Source organism: Sebastes umbrosus, chromosome 9 (assembly GCF_015220745.1).
Source record: "Sebastes umbrosus isolate fSebUmb1 chromosome 9, fSebUmb1.pri, whole genome shotgun sequence".
NCBI classification, from domain to species: domain Eukaryota; kingdom Metazoa; phylum Chordata; class Actinopteri; order Perciformes; family Sebastidae; genus Sebastes; species Sebastes umbrosus.
The window spans coordinates 18892069-18905900 of record NC_051277.1 but is presented as its reverse complement, the minus strand read 5'-3'; the positions used below and the strand labels follow the sequence as shown (position 1 = coordinate 18905900).

The 13832-nt window shown below is 39.6% G+C and overlaps 2 protein-coding genes across 2 annotated transcripts; one reads left to right on the top strand and one right to left on the bottom strand.

Annotated features, from left to right (window-relative positions):
• The first annotated feature begins 3893 nt into the window (after positions 1-3893).
• ccdc85b (coiled-coil domain containing 85B) lies at positions 3894-7812 on the top strand. The gene has a single exon (XM_037781019.1). It carries the CDS (start codon positions 4846-4848, stop codon positions 5446-5448), a length of 603 nt encoding a protein of 200 aa, XP_037636947.1. The 5' UTR covers positions 3894-4845; the 3' UTR covers positions 5449-7812.
• A 1621-nt stretch (positions 7813-9433) lies between these two features.
• On the bottom strand, positions 9434-13472 carry fosl1a (FOS like 1, AP-1 transcription factor subunit a). Its single transcript, XM_037779207.1, is given in 6 exon segments — positions 9434-10571; positions 10574-10685; positions 10783-10890; positions 12327-12587; positions 13041-13156; positions 13268-13472. Coding segments are annotated over 5 exon segments (1014 nt in total). The 5' UTR covers positions 13152-13156; positions 13268-13472; the 3' UTR covers positions 9434-10149.
• Between the last annotated feature and the right edge of the window lie 360 nt (positions 13473-13832).

Genomic DNA, 13832 nt, shown 5'->3' with positions numbered 1-13832 from the left:
CAGCCTGTCGCTGAAGGAGCTCGCCAGTGCTGAGATGATGTCCTGCATGGGGTGGGAGTCATTCTCAATCATGGATGACAGTTTAGCCATCATCATCCTCTCTTGTGCAGTATCTACCAATAGAAGACGCAGTGTGTAGTAAACCAATTCAATTCACACTTTATTGCAGACTCAGGTCCAGATAAAAAAAAACTGAAAAAACAAACAATACATTACATATAATACATTACAAATACAGGAAGCACTATAAAAAGTCATGATTAAAAGATATTAAAAAAAATATATATATAAATATAAAAAATATATATACATACATCAATGCCTTACATATAAAGAACTATAGCAGTGCCTCCCAGCTATGATTGGTACCGTGTAGTACTAAATCTGATGGTAGACAACCGCAAGATTATGTCATTCTCAGAGTGATTAAGCAGCATATAAATCTGTACATCAGATTCTTAATACAGTTTGAAAAGTATTATGCTGCAGACACAAACATTTCACTTGCACTGGAATATCTCGGTCTTTTAGTAATTTCTCATTGCCATCATTATATGCAACCTGAAGTCTCTGTAAACTTGCTTTTTTATAGTTTGTCCACAAATGGGCTGTATACAGTGGCGTACAATAACCAAAACCTGCATCCGTGCACAATTTATTAATTGTGTAGGCTATTAACACAGAGCCTGTTGGCCAGAGTGCATAATGCTTTTGTGGGATTATGTGTTTCCTTCAAAATTTGAGTTTTTTTGTCAAGTACCGATTTGTATAAATTATACCTTTATTCTGAAACTATCATAGCGGTGGAGTAATTGTTGCTGTAGCTTCCGGTTATCGTCAGTCCACTCCCTCCCTGTCAGAGCTGCTTTCTATGGCTCAGCATTCTAATTATCTCATCTGCGTCCTTTTCCGCGTGTTGTCGCTTTTTATTCGTTACCTTAGAACACTGAACGTTCCAAACGACCATGGCAACAGTGTAGCGCAACCATTCTGTGTGTTCGACTCAGACTGTATCGCATCGACTGTTGCTGACTGTTCAGCTTGGTTCCACTTCATCAGTCACAGTAGAGCCAAAGCAGACAAGACTCTCGTCCTTTATGGCAAAATGTTGGCACAATTTCGAGACTATAATACGCCACACAATATGCATAATAATAATAATAATAATAATAATAATAATATAGTAATAATGATAATAATAATGATGATGATGATGATGATGATAATAATAACAATAATAATAACCATGATAATAATAATAATAATAATAATAATAATAATAATAATAGTAATAATGATGATAATGATAATAATAATAATAATGATGATGATGATAATAATAATAATAATAATAACAATAATAATAACCATGATAATAATAATAATAATAATAATAATAATATGATAATAATAATAATAATAATAATAATAATAATGATGATGATGATGATACTAACAATAATAATAATAATAATAATAATAATAATATGCCATTTAATGACTCAAGAGAAGCTGTTTTTTTTTTTTAACAGTGAATTTATGGCTGGAGACAAAATTGCAGTGCAGCCCAGTAATGGACCACATTTTGTAGGTTTCTATCAAGGAAGGGATAGTGCATACAGTAATTTGTCAGAATATCATCATCATCATATTTTCTGAATTGATACAAGTAAGCTATATTGACCTAGGGTTGTTTTGTTTTAAACTCTTACCTAAACTGAGATTTGTTGGTGTTCCTAGCAGCATGCCGATATGGGGCCTACCCATAAGGCCTGCCCTGAACCCGTGTTTAATCCATAGGCTGTTGGCAGAAGGGCGCATGAGCATAAAGCTGGCTGCCTGACACACAGAGACAGAGAATCCGGCCTGCATATTTCTTGCCAGGCCAGCTTTACCCTTGAGTGGCAATGCAAGGTACAATGCAAGGAGAGGTTAATAAACCTAGACCCCATATGTGGGACCTATCACTTTACAATATACTTGTATATATATAGACCCAGGTCCTATCGCTCAACACAAACATGCTGCCATTCATCTTAAATGAGAGACATCAATGGCCAGAAGAAAATCTATTAAAATGGATGATTATGTAAAGACACAAATTACCACAGCACATTTATCAGCCAGGCAGTAGCCCATCATTGATCTCTGCCCCTTACATTTGGGCTCTTAAGTTATTTTAAAACATGTCATATCAGAGATCTGTGTGAGCACAGGGCCTCTAGGCCTATGTGTGCTTTGCTTGCTGCGTGTACACAATCTGCTCTCTTTTCCTCCGGCGATTAATCTAAATAAATCCCTGCAAATCCCTCTCCTCGCCCTCCCTTTCTGTGTTTCTGCATGTGTCCTTCAAAATCACAACATAAGGGAAAACGACTCGGTCAACATGTCTTTTTGTCGGATCTCTCGCTGCACATCAACACTCTCATTTCTAACCCCTCATGACACCCTGATTCCATCCCCAGCTCCCCCTTGCTCGGTTAACACCCTACATTGTTATGGCCTCAGTGAAACAATGGAGGTGGGACAGAGGGCGGAAGGATGTGGCTGAATGCCTCAGCATAAACCCATGGAAAAAACCCTGCAGTCACACTTTCCGCCAATGTTCTTTGAAAAGAAATGAGTACAACCAGGAGTCACTCATGATACAACTGCATTGTACTGTACACCATAGTGAACTCCAAAGGCATGTAGGATCTCTCATGTTTTACAATGGTTTTGGGATAGTAAGTATCTGATCATAGCCCATGTCTTTAGTTTTTGAGGATGAGATCATTCAGAAAACCCAAGAGGAAGTGGCTTCACACAGGTCTTTCCTACTCATTTCCTTTGTAAATTGTTCTTATCCATGCTGTTTTGGTTTCATAGTAATGTTAAAAATATGTTTTTTAATCCAAATGGGGGCGCACAAGTTCCTCACTGAGCACATGGAGCAGCTCTTCACCCTCACATCTTGATGTTTTTCATAATGTAGCTGAGATGGCCAGAGTCAGTTCAGCTGGATCACTGAGCTGTTCGATGCTATGTTGCCATTTACTACCATATGGTATGCGAAGAGCCGCTGTAAACATCAGAGGAAACCACAAATATGTCAGATTACTATCTAACCGACATGTCAAAACAGCAGTAATCATAAAAAGTGAGACTTCCGGAAAAAAAACATTCAAAATAAAAGAATTGTTGAGGAACATGATTGCATTGAAACCTTAGTAAGACGCCATCATTTAAAGTAAAAAATAGAAAAAGTTATTTTTATTCAACGGTAACTATATCCTGACAGTAGTGCATCAGACGGGTAATCTGAAAAAAATCATGTGCCTCTGTGTCCTCCGGTGGTCGTAATGACAGCTGCAAGATTTCACAGACCGGAGGAAAACAACCAATCTGAGCCAAGCTGGAGGCTGCCATCTCTGAGCAGCTGTCAATCACTCACGAACTCCGATCAAACACTCAAACTAGGCAGCGCTGATCAAATATGAATCAATATTCTGTTACTGTAATGTCTATTTCTCGCCTCAAATGTTTTCAGAAACATCTTGTAGTGTACCGTTTAGCTGTAAAATGAGAAAGTTTGTGACTAGTGACCAACTGTGAAATCAGTTCAAGGCCAATGGAAAGGAGGCTGGGTTACGGGCGGACATGGGTCTTGGGGTATGGGGTATGACACAAGCACCGCCCACCAGACGGAGCACAGCCAATAGGAACGCTCTCTCTCTGAAATTACCTGTGATTGGTCAAAGTCTCTCATCAGGGGCTAGATTTTTCTAAAGCCTGAAAACAGAGCCATGAGGAGGTGCAGAAGTCTAGTTATCTCTCAGAACACTTGAATTACAATATGAATTGAAAGGTAACTGAAAGGTTATAATGGATTTTTTTTTGCTCAATGATGCCAAAAACATTATGCCTACCTCAGGTTTACGATGCAATGCATTCTCACTTCTTTCATTAAAATGTTCACACAAGTTGGTGCTTTTATTTTGAAGACTGTGCAGACAGATTTCCGGTGATGCTGCATGTAGCTTGACGCGCAGCTCGTCTGCTCAGCGGAGTCACAGCCGTGAAAAGTGGCGGAGGCGGACATTGTTGTGGTAACAGTCCGGCCCTAGAGGATGAGAAGAGATGATGCACTCATTTTGAGCGGATAAAAAGAGCGAGATTGCATTTTTGATTTATTTTGTTTGTTTATTTGTTTTTTTTATCTAAAGAATGAATCGATTCTGAAAAAAAAGCTGCTGTTGCACAGAACGGACTCCAGTCACCTACCAGGAGTTCATTCAGTCGAGCAGAGAGGAGCTACAGCCTGCTGAGACGATGCCAGCGACGTGAAAAAATCACAACATCTGCAGGGGTGTTGCATCCGAGGCTGCTGGATTAAGCCTCCGTGGATCGACCGGGCCTTTTGCACAATATAGGCCCACAGAAGAGCTCCTCAAGGCGGCTGTTGCTTTCATACTGCAAGAGGAGGTAAAATAAGGACAGTTGTATTCCTGGAGGCCTCTGGAAGAACACAGCCTGCTGCTGAGAGGATGACAGACTGACATTAATGGAGGGGTTTGCGGTGCGTTTTCATACTCGACCTCATTAAGACATCAGAACACACACTGCAGGATCTGCACACATTAGGACCTCGAAGAAAAGCCATCTAAAAAAAAAAGAAAATCACATGTTTTTGTGCCATGATTTGGCCTCCTTGTGCTGTAATGATTGCATGATACATGACATCTGGAAAATATGCAGAGGAAGAGGATGTGATGTGTTGAGCATTGAAGCTACACATCTAAGCTCTTTTTAATATATTCTCAGGTATATTCTAGGTGTAGGTTTTTTTTAATAATAGGAAAAAAAATGGGCAGCGAAGGTGAGATAATAAACAGAGAGCTGTCAAAGATGTCTGACGAGGATTTGCTGGCGTGCTCCAAAGAGGAGCTGGTGATCCGGCTGCGTAAAGAGGAGTCGGAGAAGATCTCTGCTCTCATCCAGCGAGGACGGCTGATAAAGGAGGTGAACAAACAGCTGCAGGGACACCTCCTGGAGATCAGGGAGCTGAAAGTCATCAACCAGCGGCTGCAGGAGGAGAACGTGGAGCTGCGGGACCTCTGCTGCTTCCTGGACGACGACCGGCTCAAAGTGAAGAAGCTGGCCAGAGAGTGGCAGCTGTTTGGGCATCACGCGGCCAAAGTGATGCGGGAGGACCTGGGAGGCTACTTGAAGAAGCTGGCCGACCTGGAGCGCATGCAGGACGGCCTGGTGAAGGAGAACTTGGACCTGAAGGAGCTGTGTCTGGTGCTGGAGGAGGAGTGCGTCAGCAGGAGTGACTCCAGCCCAGGAGGCTCCACTGAGCTCAACCTGCCCTGCATGGTGGCCAGGGACCTGGGGGATGGGAGCTCCAGCACAGGCAGCGTGGGGAGCCCAGACCAGCTCCACCTGGTGTGCTCACCTGATGACTGATGTTCAGCAGTTAAAGGGCTTCCCCTATACTCACATAAGGAATCTGTAGTCTATAGTGGAGCGGATAACATACATTTTTCAATCAAATCGTGCAAATATTGATACAAGCACCAAGTTTGGCATGATGATTGCCGAGGGGGTCACTAAGCAAATATAAACGATTGGCCACTTGAAAATCCAACATTTTGGTGGCCATTTTTCAAGATGGCCGCCAAATTGACCTGCTGATGATGATTTATGTATCTCATAGAAATGCATCTACTTGATCGATTTGAGTGATCTTGGTTTCAAATTATCTGTTTTCTGGCAAGCTGGATCTAATTTTCATAGTTTTAACAATTTTTAACTGCAACATGTCGGCCATTTTTCAAGAAGGCTGTCAAATTTACTAGCGGAGAATGTTTTTCTCAAGTGCATGTACTTGGTCGATTTGAATGTGTACTTATTTAGGTTAATTCAACACAACTACTGCTTCTTTAGGTTTAGGCAACAAAACTACAACTTCTTTAGGTTTAGGCAAAAAAAATGGAATTTCACACGGTCTATACTACAGCGCCTGACTTCTGCTTCTGCTCCTGTCATAATTACTACGGTCGCTAGAGGTTTCAGTGATCTACCATGTGAATAGATCATTAAACCTACTAGTCAGTGTAGTAGGCACCTATTGACCCATATTTATGGGGCTTATAGCGACTGTTAATGCCTATTTAATAGCCTGACAACAGAAATGCATGTACTTGGTCGATTTGAATGTGTGATGTAGAGTTATATGTTTCATGTATGCTTGATCTAATTTTTTACAGCTTTAACATCCTACAATAACTTTTTTGTTACTTTCCTGGCTGTCTGCTGAGTCTTTGCTTTGTGGTTTTTGCGGCTTGAGAGTCCACAGTTCCAGTTCTAGCACCTGGTGTTGGATATGGAGCTTGTCATATTCCTGCTTATCCGGTCTTTCAGGGAAGGAAACTTTGGACCACTGATCCCCAACTCGACCAATTAGATGAATTTCTATGAGAGAAACCATTATCGGCAGGTCAATTTGGTGGCCATCTTGAAAAATGGCCGCCATCTCTGATTTTCACGTGGCCAATCGTTCATCTTTGCTAAGCGTCCCCTCGGGAATTATCATGCCAAATTTGGTGCTTGTATCACTATTTGCATGATTTTTCCACTATCCGCTCCACTACTAGGGGGTGATGGGATTGACAGAAAGGAGAGCTTTGTCAGACAATATGGTGCAAAAGCATTAGGGCCTTCTGAATGCTGCAAAGATGTGTGTGCCACGATATGGTTTTTGACTTGACAAAGAATCCACCACTATGGACTTTACAAAAAAGACATTTAATAGATGTTTTGCCAGATGATAATGTATCTAAATTTTACAGTGTTTTTTCTAACGACTCCTCTGTTTTTGGGAATTTCTCCTTTTTCAGTGTTGAAAAAAAAGAAATGGGACCAAAAAAAAAGTGGGTCACATCTATAAATTTATCTCATGCACTGGACTAGCCTACACTGGTAGACGCCTTGTTTTTCTATTGCACTGGACAGCGTTATCATGGATCTTTTAAATCCCCAGATCTGAAGATTCATTTCAATCCAGTTTTGAGCCATATTTAGTCCACTGAATTCCAATAGCACTGAAATACATGAGTTGTGATAAAAAGAGAAAAAAAAGAAACTATTTGATATTTTGCTTTTTGCTAGATGCCCAATAATGTGTAATATTTTATGCACTCTCTTCCTCAGGACAGGATTGGAGTGCCATATGTGCATGATGATTGTCACACTTTGTACAGGCCTGTGAACCAGTCTGATGTGAAGGCCCTTCAGGTTTACTGTGGGTGGGGCTGCTGTGCATAATGTATACATGTGCTAGAGCCAGCACACGTGTTAAGGTTTTGGATCAGACATGATAGATGTCCTTGGACCTCACTCACAGCTGAACTGAACAAGTTCTGTCACTTTTTTAACAACTGGAAACTCTTTGTATCAAACTGGAAGGTCTACAAGTTTTAATGATTTATATTCTATTCAAGCTGTTTAAATTCACTTGTATTACATTTTTATTACATTGTTGTTGATGTTCAATTAGCATATCACAGAGTTTCTTTGAGTTGGCGACAGTCAGCTTTGTCTTCTGTAACTCATGCTTTGTATTTACCCTGTGACATTAGGGATGATCTTAACTTTGACCCGTCTTTCTCTTGATTTATCTGTATTAACTAGCGTTACTAACCGATTTCAGTTTAAATCATAGATAATGCACATGGATTAGAAAAGATTTATTTTGTCGTTAGCTGTTTATTGGTGGGCTATGCTCGTAGTGCATTGAAGAGCTTTAAATACAGTGGGTATGACACTTTGTGTGCTGTTCTGACCTTTCTTTGTGTGTTTGACTTTGCAGAAACGAGCATTTACACATTTACATGACACAGAGTGAAGGATTGATTTCTGCACTCGTTGTTTTGACCTTCGTGTCTGAACCGACTGCGCTTGATTGATGCTCCTCCGTCATGTCACACAGACTGACTTTATGGATGTTCATCAGTTTTATTTTTGGAGCCCTATTTGCACAGGCTGGAGAGCTGAAGAGAGCAGTAATGCTTTTAGCCACTTAGCGATGCACAGACGTCCTTTGGCAGCAGCATACCCACAGATTTTTTTTCTCCCTCATGCTCTGTAGCTCTCAACCTGATTCTCGTTCCATCTCTGTTTTTTCTCTCTAACCCCATTTTAGCAGAGAAACCCAATGCCCTCTGAACCATACTGTATGTATCAGCAACTTCATTTATGGGAAATGGAGTAACAGAGAACACAATGTTCACCGTTGAGGTCATTAGAGTTTGTCAGTATATATATATATATTGCATCCATCAAACCCTTTTAATGAGCGTCAGTAAAAGGGTTGTGATTATTTTCATTATACATTATTTTCTCAGTTAGTTGTTTCATCTATAAAATGTAAAAACAAAAGGAGAGAGAGAAAGAAATAGCACCCGATTTGAGTGTTATCAGGCCATTAAATAGCCGTTATCAGTCATAGATGTGGGTCTGTAGGGGCCTGCTACATCCACCATGGTGTAAAAGAGAAAGTGAAACTTAAAAGCAACATGTTCTAACATGTTGTAAAACTGAATGAAACGTCACGTTTTGAACACAAACAAAAAAGGCTTCTTTAGGTTTAAGTAATAAAACTACAACTTCTTTAGGTTTAAGCAACAAAACTACGTCTTTGGGTTTAGGCAACACAACTACTGCTTCTTTAGGTTTAGTCAACAAAACTAAAACTTCTTTAGGTTTAGGCAAAAAAAATTAATTTCACACGGTCTGTACTACAGTGCCTGACTTCTGCTTCTGCTCCTGTCATAATTACTACAGTCACTAGAGGTTTCAGTGATCTACCATGTGAATAGATGATAAAACCTACTATTGGGTGTAGTAGGCACCTATTGACCCATATCTATGGGGCTTATAGCGACTGATAATGCCTATCTAATAGCCTGACAACAGTCTAATCGCCTGACCATTATAATTCCCAGGGTCAAAGGTCATGACTTTAAAATGCTTGATTTTTTTTAATAATAATGTTTTATTTTTAATAATACAATTATATAAAACACAGCAGCAAAAACTCACATTGGATAAGCTTCAACCAAAGAATATTCAGCTCTCATTTTTGCTTGATTAAACGCAAAATAGCTGCAGATTAATCTCCTCTAATCAGATGACTAATCAAATAATCAGTATAATTCATTCAGTCCTACAGTATTTATGTTCCAGTTTGGGTTATTCTGGTGTCTCAGTGTTCACTTTACAAAATGTAAAAATATATATCTTTCACACTTTAAATAATTCATTCTCAATTGAATCTGATGAATGTGTTGTTTTTAAGATGCATTTCAGTCTAATCATATCCTCTTGTAATATATGACTTTTTATTATTATTAATAATTTTACTAATAATAATACACCATCACAAATTTCACACAGTTATGAATCTTTGCTCTTTATTGTCTGCGAAGTAAGGCACTGCCCACCAAAACAGTTCATTTGTCAGAGACAATGAAAACATTACCAAAAATATATTACACTCTCAAAAATAAATATGTGATTATATAATCTATATCAACTCCTACGGCCCAGCCTTAGTGGTAGTTCATTTGCATAGACAATATTAGAATTTTTAAAAGATTCATACAAAAATAAGGACCATTTGTTTAAAAGTACTCTATTTCCTATGGTGAGGAAGTTTATAAAGTGTTATATAACAATGTAAAAAAGTTATCAAATGCCACATTATACTGAATTATCGCTATTAATATATCATTAGATGGAGTTAACACAGTTATTTCTAGAAAGCTTATATAATTCTATAATTCTGCATGCAATGCTTTCATAAAAAACCTCAAACATGCTCATTCTACATGATAGCTTTTAAAATGAGAAATATAAAGACTTTATATTTATATCAATACTATAAAGAGTGTAACATTCATATCCTGATAGTACCACTAATTTGCATATTATCTAAGTTAAAGGATAAACTTTCTAAAAAGGAGAAATGAAGCAGATGCACACAGCTCATTTTGAAATGGTTATCAGAATGATCATTTTCATTTCCCTCATGCTTCCCAGAGATCCTTTTTGTCACACGTGATGAAATTAACATTAGTGTTGTAGTCAGGACGACGTGGCCGTCAATCACAGGGTGAGGATGGTCGGGGAGTGCAGGGAGTGATCCGATTGGTCTCCGCTGCTGCTGCTGCGGCGGTGAGCTATCCCACAAGGCTGTGGGGCTTGAGAGTGGTGGGTATGATGGGATGTAGCGTGGCACGTGATTGAGGTGCTGGTGTCTGAAGAGGCAGAGGGATAGGTGAAAACCATACCAGCTGTGAAGGGTATGAGAGAGGGAGTAGTTGTGAGGACCGGGGTGTGGAGGGACTCGGATTCAGTGACGACAGCAGATGTCACACGCTTGGTGGGGATGGTTATCTTGGGTTTAGGCTTCTCCATTTTAGTTGGCAGTTTGGTCGAAGGTCCGGGTCTGCTGAATTCCTGTGGCTCCAGTTTGACGCCTGCCAAAGTTGATGGATTTGGGTCTGAATCCGAATCCGAGTCCTCTATTTACAAATGGGACGGTGAGCCTCCAGGACAAGCTCCAGCTTGTCTTTCTCCTTTTGTAATTCAGCTATTTCCTTCTGTAACTTGGACTTTGCATCCTCCAGCTCGTCAGTCTCCTACGTGAGGGGAAAGCAGAGAAAGACAGTAAATTCTATGACCAATACTTTGTATTACGAGCATTAATATTGTGACATTTGTACAATGCTCACTCACACTTTGCAATGTGTCTGTCAGCTCCCGGCGGCGATTGCGACATTTTGCTGCTGCCAGTTTATTCCGCTCCCTTCTTATTTTACGTCTCTCCACCTCTTCATGGGATAACTTTGATGAGAAAGAGAAGAATAAAGATTTAAATACATAACATAAGTTAACCTGATGCAGTGAGTCAAACTCTAAACCCTCCTCCGTTCCATTGCATTCACTTCACAACAAGTCATTGCAAGGCACTTACCTATCTCAGACATTTATCTGTTTTTCCACACTAAACAAAACCCGCAGAAAAACCATGTGATACCCACGTCGTTTTACTATGTGCTCACAAACCTTGTTAGAAGTGGGAATGAAACGACTGATTATCTCTTCCACAGAGATAAACAAAACATTAATTTTGGACCCGCCAACATTTTTTAAATGTTTAATTCATAATCATAATATTTTTTTCAGAAAAAGCCATACTTTTATTCAGCACCTTTCTAAAGGTTCTGTAGATGTATTATTTTTCTTTGAATATTAATCTACATAAAAATGTTATCAATAAGACCTTTAATGTCTAAAGTTGGATTGTGAAACCTTTTTGCTCTGGGCAAAAAGCTCAAAATATCAGACGAATAAGGAGACATGTTGGTAGTCCACCACAGACTACATGACACAGGTGAAATACCACCACCATGTGTGTGCACTGAGTCATCACAGTCATGGCGGCTGAATGATTTGAAAATGCCTGAGCTTTTGTGCCTTTGTAACACCCTAACTCTGACTTCACCCAGCATCCTACTGAATAATTGCTGTTGATCCAATATTTCCCGCCCTTTCGGGGTGATGAGTCACACTCAGACCCCAGCGGTGACTCAGGTGTGAGTCACACAACATGACTTGCCCCTGTGAGTCACATGACAATCCACTTCCTGTACCATGAAATTACAACGCCAAGAACAAATCTGTGACGGTGATGTGTGTGCAAACGTGTTTCTGATGAAACAAAAAAAATTACTCTGTGGTGGTGACGAAAATTATGACGGTTCTGAAGGTCAAAGTTACGTTGATCTGGGTCACTTTAACATCTGCGATATCTTGTTTTGACATGTAACATTGCCCTGCTAACAAAAAGCAGATCTTTGCAAACAGTGTGGCTCAGGTGATCATTTGACTGAGTCAATACTGACTCAAAGTAAACACCATCAAAGAACATAAACAGTGTGTGCTGGCGTCTGGAGAGCAAATTCTCCTTTAAATAATGTATTACATCTAATCTAATTTAATGTAATCTTGTCCTTCCCCTATTTCTAAATTGATTCATCTGATGTGTAAGTCTAGGGGGAAATGACACAGAGTGTATTACAGGATATTACACACAGTAGTTACACAGAAATGATTGAGCTACTGTCCACACCTCACTATGCATTCCCTCTAGGGAAAATATGACTCCCAAGAGAGCTCCACTCTCACTTTTCAAACAACAGATACGCAAGAAATCCACAATTACCATTGTGTCTACATCAGTAAATCTTTGTATATAAGTTCATAAAGTACTTTCTTACATGTTCGTCGTTCCTGCGGCGTGTTGAACCAGTAGTGTATGCAGCTGCTCTAATGACCCCTGGTCTGAGGTAATGGGAATGGGAAGGTGGTGGACCCAGAGGGCCCCGTGCCCCTGAGAGGGTTGGGTAGGGGGGCGCTGGAGATCGAGAAGGGCCTGGTGGATGCATGAGGGAGGGCTGGACCAACCACTGGAGGTCCTGGTTGGTTGTGATGGCATTGAGGCTTGGTACAAACTGACTGCTGCCAGCCATTGTAAACTTCTGGGGAAAATAGATTGAAAAAGAAAAAAAAGTGGATAAATGTTAGTAACAGAATCCAACATGTGATCAATTACAAAACACTTAAAACAATAATGATTAGTTATAATAAGTAATAATAAGTAAAACATAACTAGTAATGAAGCTTATCATGGTTATGTTCATATATATTTATTCTGACTCATTACAAAAACATACGTAATAACAATTCATAAATAATGAATCTTATCCTGGTTATGTTCATATATATTTAGTCTGATTCATAAACATACAGTAACTTGTATAACTACACAAAAATTACACATAATGTTACATCAACAGTATTACATGTTTACAACTTTATTATAGCATTGAAATTCACAACTTTTTAAAACTTGAAAAAAACACAGTTTAGTTTACATTCTGTTGTACCTATTTGAACCCTGACTGTGTGAGATCACCTTAAAAGACACCTACCTGTTCCTGCTGTGTAGTGGTAGTGTTGGTACTTCCCAGGTTGTTTGACCCAGAGTTGCTGCCTGTATACGCCGGGTTTCCTCTCCCGTGATTCCCAAAGTTTCGATACATCCTTTCTGTGTAAATGAAAAGAGAAATTGGATCTAGCTGGTGTCTATAAAGCCTTCAAAGTCTCACCAAAGTACTCTGAATAAACGTGTGTCAATTCAAACTCTGGGTAAGCCCACCTTATTGCGGTAAATCGGTAGAGTCCAAGCGGGTTCGTCTTCAAGGGGGGACTAGGAAGGAAATATCGCCTCGCTTTTTTTCAAATCGCCTTAAAACTTCCCAAAACGACTTTCAGTCCGTCCTCTCGTCCTTAGTCATACTTCTAGAAGCCAAAGTCTGGGAATGATTGTGAGGTTGTAAACTCTTAAAGCGGCACTATGTGTTCACCACGCCCCTCCGGAGTTACGGGAAATAGTGCTGTCTGGAACCTCACACGAATCGGACCACGTGCCGTGACGTCATTGACCATATATGGTGAGAGTTTCCTCCTCGGGATTCCTCAGACAGAAACCTCTTCTGATGCAGTGGTTGAAAAAATACTACTGTTTCCTACTCCAGTGGAAGTACTGTCAGTTTCATAACCATTTGTTTACGCTTTAAGGAGAAATATGGGAAAATCTACTTGTGCAAATTAAAAACCAAAAAAAAAAATTGTTTTCAAATTGTACTTCACTTTAAGCTATTTAAATATAAATAAATAAATATATATATATATATATATATATATTTAAATATTTGCTGTAC